The 9,026-nt window shown below is 40.6% G+C and overlaps 2 protein-coding genes across 2 annotated transcripts; both read right to left on the minus strand.

The window, feature by feature from the left end:
• Nucleotides 1–1,401: 1,401 nt before the first annotated feature.
• c8g (complement component 8, gamma polypeptide) lies at nucleotides 1,402–5,831 on the minus strand. Its single transcript, XM_034199797.1, has 7 exons — nucleotides 5,413–5,831; nucleotides 4,056–4,201; nucleotides 2,833–2,903; nucleotides 2,649–2,756; nucleotides 2,451–2,555; nucleotides 2,249–2,284; nucleotides 1,402–1,519 (listed from the first exon to the last, which is right to left on the minus strand). The coding sequence occupies exons 1-7, from the start codon at nucleotides 5,593–5,595 to the stop codon at nucleotides 1,500–1,502; spliced, it is 669 nt and encodes a 222-aa protein (XP_034055688.1). The 5' UTR covers nucleotides 5,596–5,831; the 3' UTR covers nucleotides 1,402–1,499.
• Nucleotides 5,832–5,938: 107 nt separating this feature from the next.
• Nucleotides 5,939–8,719, minus strand: msrb2 (methionine sulfoxide reductase B2). Its single transcript, XM_034199798.1, has 5 exons — nucleotides 8,520–8,719; nucleotides 8,009–8,106; nucleotides 6,953–7,029; nucleotides 6,700–6,847; nucleotides 5,939–6,551 (listed from the first exon to the last, which is right to left on the minus strand). Exons 1-5 carry the CDS (start codon nucleotides 8,653–8,655, stop codon nucleotides 6,417–6,419), a joined length of 594 nt encoding a protein of 197 aa, XP_034055689.1. The 5' UTR covers nucleotides 8,656–8,719; the 3' UTR covers nucleotides 5,939–6,416.
• Nucleotides 8,720–9,026: the final 307 nt, after the last annotated feature.

The following is a 9,026-nucleotide window of genomic DNA, read 5'->3' on the forward strand; positions in this document are numbered from 1 at the left end:
TGCTGTGGTGTTTTCTGAAATGCTGTAGTGTTTTCTGAAATGCTGTAGTGTTTTCTGAAATGCTGTGGCGTTTTCTGAAATGCTGTAATGTTTTCTGAAATGCTGTGGTGTTTTCTGAAATACTGTAGTGTTTTCTGAAATGCTGTGGCGTTTTCTGAAATGCTGTGGTGTTTTCTGAAATGCTGTGGTGTTTTCTGAAATGCTGTGGTGTTTTCTGAAATGCTGTGGTGTTTTCTGAATGCTGTGGTGTTTCTGAAATGCTGTGGTGTTTTCTGAAATGCTGTAGTGTTTTCTGAAATGCTGTGGTGTTTTCTGAAATGCTGTGGTGTTTTCTGAAATGCTGTGGTGTTTTCTGAAATGCTGTGGTGTTTTCTGAAATGCTGTAGTGTTTTCTGAAATGCTGTGGTGTTTTCTGAAATGCTGTAGTGTTTTCTGAAATGCTGTGGTGTTTTCTGAAATGCTGTGGTGTTTTCTGAAATACTGTAGTGTTTTCTGAAATGCTGTAGTGTTTTCTGAAATGCTGTGGTGTTTCTGAAATGCTGTGGTGTTTTTCTGAAATGCTGTAGTGTTTTCTGAAATGCTGTGGTGTTTTCTGAAATGCTGTAGTGTTTTCTGAAATGCTGTGGTGTTTTCTGAAATGCTGTAGTGTTTTCTGAAATGCTGTGGTGTTTTCTGAAATGCTGTGGTGTTTTCTGAAATGCTGTAGTGTTTTCTGAAATGCTGTGGTGTTTTCTGAAATGCTGTAGTGTTTTCTGAAATGCTGTAATGTTTTCTGAAATGCTGTAATGTTTTCTGAAATGCTGTGGTGTTTTCTGAAATACTGTAGTGTTTTCTGAAATGCTGTGGCGTTTTCTGAAATGCTGTAATGTTTTCTGAAATGCTGTGGTGTTTTCTGAAATGCTGTGGTGTTTTCTGAAATGCTGTAGTGTTTTCTGAAATGCTGTAATGTTTTCTGAAATGCTGTAATGTTTTCTGAAATGCTGTAATGTTTTCTGAAATGCTGTGGTGTTTTCTGAAATGCTGTAGTGTTTTCTGAAATGCTGTGGTGTTTTGCACTTCAGGGCCACCGTACAAAAGCATTGATGCACTCATCCCAGCTCTATTTGCTAAGAGATAAAAGACACAGAGTTGCATTCATTTGTTGTGTAACTCACAAGAAAGCACTTTCATAACCCAGTTATATAACCGAACTCCCTTTGGGGTTCAACATCTGATCTATATCAACTCCCACCCCCGCCATTCACTGTTTCGCATACACACAAAGAGCATGCAAACAGACACACGCTGTGAAATTATAATCTCAGTATAAGGGGATGGGATGTAGTTAACATAATAATAACACCTTTGAGATGCAGAGTGAGTGGGAGGTAGACCCTAAAAAAACATTTACCAACACCTTCATTGTGCTCTGTATGGTTTATTTATCTGACAATTGAGTGCTTTACAATTGATAGTCCTTGATGCTGAAGGCTGAATGTGAGCAGCTCAATTCTGCCTCCTCAGCATTCGGGGTCACAGTCTGTAAAATGAGGAGTGACAGGTTAGATTACAAAGAACAATCGCTGCTGTTATAATCCCTGAGTGGACGTTTGATAACATGCTGTTGATAACGGTTGAATAAGTTAATCTAATACATGCACAGTCCGCAGGAGCAGACATGGAGACTGTGGGAAGGACACAGCAGGTGGTTCGATCCTATTGATTAAACCACAGCAGCACACTATATCCTATCAATTCTATCACTAATCATAATGAAATCACTCAGCTCAGATAACTGCTGTATAGAAATCTCCTATTGGCATTGCTGCATGTCTATAGCTTAGATGCATATCATTACAATATAATAATTGAGCTGGAGAATACATTATTTGTCGTTCAGCAGCTTAAAGCTAACTGCAGCTGTAGAAATGAAGATCGACATGTAATGCTCTGAACCAGTGACCCGTAGCTTACACTGAGGAGGATGAAAGGCATGATCGTTGATGTTCTGCAGCGTGCAATGACCTGTGAAAATACTCCATAACTTTACATGACGCCTGCGAGCTACTGGCAGTTGAAGGACTGTAAATCGTTTCTGACTCCTCGATTTCCAAGAAACCCTTCTGGTTGGAAGAAGGTATTTTACATGTGTCGGCATGTCTTTGGTTTGAGAAGAAAGTGCTGTATTTGCAAAATGTGTCAGCTGCTCCTTTTCCTTGTCTTGTTAATATTTCATAATAGGATAATAATTTAAACACATTTAACTTACTGATGACATGGTCCTGGTCCACATCTCCACAATGACCTGGAAAGGAACGTAAATATATAAAACCAGTTGAGGTGGCAGTGTAACTACTTTCCCAAATGTGCTGATTACTGGAGATTATGTAGCTCTTGTGCTTTTATTATAACACTTTACATTTGACATTGCATTTGCTAACATATGTTATATCATTTTTAAGTGGACTTACTGTAGGTGGGGAAGGGGAAGAGGTATGCCAGTCCAAATGTCTGATTTTCTGCAAGCTGCTCGAACTTGCTCAACAGGGGCTCGGACAGGTTGTCTACCGATCTGCCTGCAAGAATATCATAACAATGCATTTTTAGATATATAGTGCAATCTTAATTTTTACCAAAAAAGAAAATGAGAACATGTCTGAGGAACCCACTGTAGAGTTTCATGCTGATCTGGCCCCGTTTCTGGAAGTACATGATGGCGTAGGAGCTGTAGTCCGTCTCCCCGATCACTATCTTCGTGTCCAGCACAGAACGAGGTCCTGGTGGAAACAACATGAGCATGAAGGGACGCTGCATTGCATTTTATTAAAAGGGCTTGATAATGTCAGCACTGACCTTTAAGTGTCAGCTTGCCTGGGGCTGCTGAAAGATGGTAGACCTGTTGTATCTCCCAGCACTGGTGATTACTGAGGAGTTTGTGAGATATACAGTATGATGTAACATTCAGTAAAAACATTTGGAAACCTCATAGACTGCTGTTTCTTCCTCTGAGACAACTTAGAGGGATGCATTACCCCCCCTTTAAAGTAGATTTGGCTCATATAAGACCTCTTTTTGTACATTTTCTCTATACTATTCTAAATCAGGACAGCAGATAGCTTGCACATCTTCCGGCGCAGACTGAAAACTCATCTCTTTCGACGCCACTTCGAGCGATAGAATTACTAACAAAGCACTTATATACTAATAAAGGACTGGCTTATCTAAAGACAGTTGAGTAGCACTTGAAATGTTTTGCTCTATGAAACCTGATGTACTTATATGATTCTGTTTTCTTCAAGTTTGTATTCTGTTGGTCGAACGCACTTATTGTAAGTTGCTTTGGATAAAAGCGTCAGCTAAATGCAATGTAATGTAATATAGCTGTGTCACAGTCTCAGCCTCAGATTTACCTACTTTTCTAATGTTGCATAAGGAAATGACAAAAGAAAAAAGTTTTCCACACACACACACACACACACACACACACACACAGAGCCGAGCTTTAATGAAACACAGAGACCCAGACGTAATATTACTGTACTGCATCATATTATTTTCAAATCAATAATTTTTTTAATTATGATTTTTTTTTTAATCTTTTTTTTTTTTTTTTTTTATAACCATTTTTCTCTCGCGCCCCCCTGGCATGCCTCCTGATGTACTTATATGATTCTGTTTTCTTCAAGTTTGTATCTTGTTGGTCGAATGCACTTATTGTAAGTTGCTTTGGATAAAAGCGTCAGCTAAATGTAATGTAATATAGCTGTGTCACAGTCTCGGCCTCAGACTTACCTACTTTTCTAATGTTGCATAAGGAAATGACAAAAGAAAAAAGTTTTCCACACACACACACACACACACACACACACACACACACACACACACACACACACACACACACACAAAGGATTATTAATCTGCCAGGTCATGATGACCCAAAAGAATGCGTAATACAAACAGGTTTAACTGTCCTCCCTCCTCCTTCCGGTTGAGGCATGAAGTCAGTAATAAAAACAAGAAAGGAGAGAGATCTGTGGCATTTTAACTCCCTCTGCAGATAAATCAAAAGTACTTACTCTCGGGTTTTAGTGCTAACAGACAGGGTTTGGTCAGAGTCGGGGGAGCGAGTGAGGGTCAGCACCGTTGGCTGCACCTTGGTCCCATGGTTTATCAAGTGAGAGCATTTAGAGGCCATGTTGAGCAGGTACCATGTTCCTGTCATCTGCAGCACAAACAAGCAGGCGACCGAGGAAACAAAGGCAAGACTTTATATATTCTCTCCTAAAACTGAATTGCTTTTCTCTTTCAAAAAAGGTATGCTTTTTAGCAATTTGTACCTAGGATTTGCCCTCCTTTATCAGGTCAAAATGAATATATCTAGGGTAAATAAATAGTATTTAACGAACCTTTCTATGTTGTGCTAATAACAACAATTGGCTCATATGTCCATGTTCAAATTATTTTCAGCTGAAAATCTCCCATATTGCCTAAGACACAATATTGACATATTACACAAGCATGTGCACTACGCTCTGCATCAGCCAAACGACTCGTTGCGCCCTCGCTGCGAGGAGGACCCAAGTTCCCATCGGCGAAAACACGTGGGTTTGCTGTCCTGGCTCCAAGATGGTGGAATGAGCTCCCCATTGACATCAGGACGGCAGATAGCTTGCACATCTTCCAGCGCAAACTGAAAACTCATCTCTTTCGACTCCACTTCGAGCGATAGAACTATTAACGAAGCACTTTTATACTAATAAAGGACTGGCTTACCTAAAGCCAGTTGAGTAGCACTTGAAATGTTTGGCTCTATGAAACCTGATGTACTTATATGATTCTGTTTTCTTCAAGGTTGTGTCTTCCTGGTCGAATGTACTTATTGTAAGTCGCTTTGGATAAAAGCGTCAGCTAAATGCAATGTAATGTAATGTAATGCATGTCCATGTTGACAACTCCCCCACTAATCCATAACAAATCACGTGAACAATTTGTCAAATTCTCTTTGCATGGGTACTTGCATATAATGGTTACATTGTTCTACCTCCTTTAGTATTAGCTTTAAATGTTAAACAATATACAAATTGTTCAAAAACCTGCAATATATGGCAAGTGCGTCACAAAATTCCCTTTTTCTAGGTTCTTCTTGAAGCAAAATGTCAGTTTTTTGGGGCTATTCTCTCCAGGTCATTCACATTGTTTCCACTGATTATTTTTGCAATGCTATTTTTTTAAATTATTCGGACAGGTAAAAAGTGAGGACTAGAATCACTGTAAGTCTGCTCAAGTCGCCACAACTCTGCCTGGAAACTTAAATAAAACACCAACACAATGTAAACATATTTATTAACAAAAAGTCCTTCTATTAAATGCACAGTGTCATAAGCAAAATGTACCTGAAGTATCAAATGTAAAAGTACGTGTTCAGTGGTTTACCTGTTGTATGTCTACGTTCTGGGCAGTTGGGGCCAGGTCAATGGGGTCGACCTTTGGCTTCTTATGACGTGTTCTTTGGGGTCGTGGCCGACTTACAGCCCCCCCTACAGCCTCAGTGGAATCCCATAAACACACACACATCAACACAGCCGCTGCCAGCATGCAGCGCCATACTCCAGCCATCACTCAGGAATAAACACAGTCCTCTTCTCCTGGGTTCCTGGATTCTGACTTCTCGTTTCCTTTTGTCCTCTTGTGTTGTATTTTCTGTCCCCTCTGTCTCTGTCTGCTGAAATCCCAATCTGATTTACCCAACCTCAAGTACACAGACACGTGAAATGTGTAAACAGACCGAGAGCAGAGGACAAACAATGTGCAACGCAGGATGGTCTGTTAAATATTAGCTTGGTTTACTGGCAGATATGAGGCCACGCTGCGGTGCTGCACTGTGAGCATCAGAAGGGGGCAGCAATTCATTCTTATTCAACTTTAAGTCTTAAGAAACTCAGACAGATTAGCTTCACCATACATTCAGCGAACAAACAAAAGGTGCATTTATTGACAAGTTATTTTGCTTTTGATTCCTAAAAGATGAAACAATTTGATGTTGTCTGAAAACACAGAATCAGTAATGTCATAACTCCTGTGTTTTGCAATCTCTACATAAAAGAGGTTGTCTTAATTCAGGCAGATTGTATTTTGACCTTTTTCCAACATTCATACATTCATTGTTTACATTCAGGGAGACCAACTCAACAAAGAATTAGTGAATAATACAACAGTTACTACAATTACTTTTTAGGAAATGTGTTTTTAAAGGAGCTGTATGTAGATTTCTGTCCAGGTTATATCCATAAACACCAGGTCCTCTTCATTCAAAATTCAATTACCAAGACATTTTGTGACACACAAAGCTTGCAAACATGTTTAGGTAGACTATTGACATTTGGGTGGTCCTTCAATGTGTAAAATGAAACACAAATGTGTCTATAAGTCCAGTGGGTTTAGTTCTGCTCCTCCTTGTTTTCAGGCTTGTTGTTTTCTCTGGGTTTAAAGGTGAGCGCCAGGCTGTTGATGCAGAACCGCTGACCTGTGGGGTCCGGGCCGTCATTGAACACATGACCCAGGTGGGAATCACACTGCAGCAAACACACACACACATATTTGAATGCAAAGATATAATTAAATGCATCGAATAATCTAACTTTACTGCTTTATAAAAACTGCACCCAGAGATATATATTGAGCAAACTGAACCTTGGCTCCAGCGCTCAGGAAACCACTCACGTTTTTACAAAGGACCTCAGTCCCAGCATTACCCAGGCTGTTGTCAGGGCGACGAATGATGGAGGCGTGGCTTTCGTCCCGCTCCCATGTCCCATGAGCCTCTTTGAATGCCGGCCAGCCCATCCCAGAGTCATACTTAGCCTCTGAACTATCAAGAGAGGAAGGAGCATTTCCTAAATCAGAATCTGCTAATGCATTTCTATACAAATATCTCATTTATGTTGGGAAGTATTCACTCATTAAACTGACTTACTTAAAAAGCGGAGTATCACAGCAGACACAGTGGTACATCCCCACTTCATTATGGTTAAGGTAGATCCCACTAAAGGGCTGAGAACACACACAAATACACACACACACACACACACACACACACACACACACACACACACACACACACACACACACACACACACACACACACACACACTTCGTATTAGAAGCAGAAACACACAACTAATAGCTGAGGATTTTTTCACTATAGTTTTGTGCCCTAATGCTCATTATTTTGTAACTCCAGTACAGTCATTTTCCCTTATTATTTGTATATATAGTATTTAGTTACAGTTTGAGGTACTTGTACTTTCCTTGAGTATTTTCATTTCCTGCTACTTTATACTTTTACTCCATATCTGTGATGGCAATATAGTACTTTTTACGATTCTAAATTTTTTCAACTCATGCAGGAATATGTTTTATTATAGATAAAACTAGTAAAGTAATAAAACTGTGGATGCATGACTTCACTTGTTGCAAGGCATTTTTACTTTTTGCATCAAAATTACCTACCCCACCTTTAAAGGTGGGGTAGGTAATTTTGAGAAACCGGCTCGAGATACACTTGTTGTTATATTCCATGGAATGCTCTTAACATCCCGATAGCAATGAATATCTGAAGTGCTTTGACAACAAATCCATAAAGAAATCTCATCAGTGGAAGCCGTGGCGCTGTAAAAAGCTCGACCAATCATCTGAGCCGGCTAAAGTAACTGGATGGCCTACCTGCCTGTCAGCCTTCCATCTGTGCACAAACTTATCTCATGCACTCATTGGTCATGTGCGAGTTTGTGTGTGTTGGAGGAGGGGCTCTGTGAGGAAGTGACAGATTATTTCCGGTTGTGTATTTTCTAATTCTAGCGCACTCGAGCTGGTTGCTCCAAAAGTACCTACCCCACCTTTAAGTAAAAGATCTTTGTACTTTTAACATAAAGCAGGTTTGTAGCTGGTTGAACCTGAAACAGAAAAACATACAGAAGTGAGCAAAGTCCACCTGTATGTTTTTCTGGTAGATAATGTTTGCAGTACTCACCATCTCAGTCCCTTTCTCTCTGGTGACTACAAACTGCTCTGGGGTCAGTTTCTTCTGCCAGTCTGTGGTCTCATTGTAACGGGTGAGAGACTGCAGGCCTGCAGAGAGACAGAAGGACATTAAATCCACTGTTCCTGGCCAATCCACAGTCTGTGTCCGCAATCAACCGAAAAACAATTAAATGCATTGCATTTTTTAATTTTCTTAACCTTTCAAAAATATAACTCTCAATATAAGACCACAGATCCTGGGCACATGGACGATTGAGAAAATGGTTATCACATGACTTGGAACATAATACACCTCACTCCTCAAGGCTGAACAAAACAATCATAAAATGTAACTTTATGCAAATTCATAAAGTAAAATGCAGCTCATCTGAATCCTACAATCCCACTTTAATTGTAGTCCCTTTTTGCACCAGCAGCAGGTTTGTTATTGCATCGTGCACCTGCAGGAGTGTGCAGCCTGAGATAACTGTTGGTAAAGAAATCAAACTTTATCGCAGTACCTTGCGATGTGGACACGGGACGGATGAACACCGGGATCCTCCTCGGTAACACCGGGATCCTCCTCGGTAACACCGCGGATCTGACCGTCGCCTGCTGGGAAAATACTACGGAGAGACGGGCGACGAAACGCGACATGTTTGCTGCTGCTGCTGAAGTGTGTCTAAAGTCAAGTCCTGATATCAGTGTGTGTGTGTGTGTGTGTGTGTGTGTGTGTGTGTGTGTGTGTGTGTGTGTGTGTGTGTGTGTTTGTGTGGTCTAGCATTACTATACTGGTGGGGACCTACCGCTGTTTACATAGTCACGTGTGGGGACTCGCCTCCCTTATGGGGACAAATTGGAGGTCCCCATGAGGGGGATCATTAATTTTAGGGTGAAGACTTGGTTAGGGTTAGGCATGTGTTGGTTATGGTTAAGGTTAGGATAAGTCTCCAGGAAATGCATGTAAGTCAATGTAATGTCCCCTGAAGTGATGTATACATGGTGTGTGTGTGTGTGTGTGTGTGTGT

This window comes from Gymnodraco acuticeps, unplaced genomic scaffold (genome assembly GCF_902827175.1).
Source record: "Gymnodraco acuticeps unplaced genomic scaffold, fGymAcu1.1, whole genome shotgun sequence".
Classification (NCBI taxonomy): domain Eukaryota; kingdom Metazoa; phylum Chordata; class Actinopteri; order Perciformes; family Bathydraconidae; genus Gymnodraco; species Gymnodraco acuticeps.

Bases quoted from the DNA above. Each gene is read 5' to 3' on its own strand.
- c8g (XM_034199797.1), bottom strand. From the start codon at position 5,595: ATGGCTGGAGTATGGCGCTGCATGCTGGCAGCGGCTGTGTTGATGTGT. The intron at 2,904-4,055 runs GTAAGTACTTTT...CAAACTCCTCAG, and splicing joins GTTAGCACTAAAACCCGAGA to TAATCACCAGTGCTGGGAGA. The intron at 2,556-2,648 runs GTGGGTTCCTCA...ATATTCTTGCAG, and splicing joins GATCAGCATGAAACTCTACA to GCAGATCGGTAGACAACCTG.
- msrb2 (XM_034199798.1), bottom strand. From the start codon at position 8,655: ATGTCGCGTTTCGTCGCCCGTCTCTCCGTAGTATTTTCCCAGCAGGCG. The intron at 7,030-8,008 runs GTGAGTACTGCA...GTGTGTTCTCAG, and splicing joins GAGAGAAAGGGACTGAGATG to CCCTTTAGTGGGATCTACCT. The intron at 6,848-6,952 runs GTAAGTCAGTTT...CTCTCTTGATAG, and splicing joins TGTGATACTCCGCTTTTTAA to TTCAGAGGCTAAGTATGACT.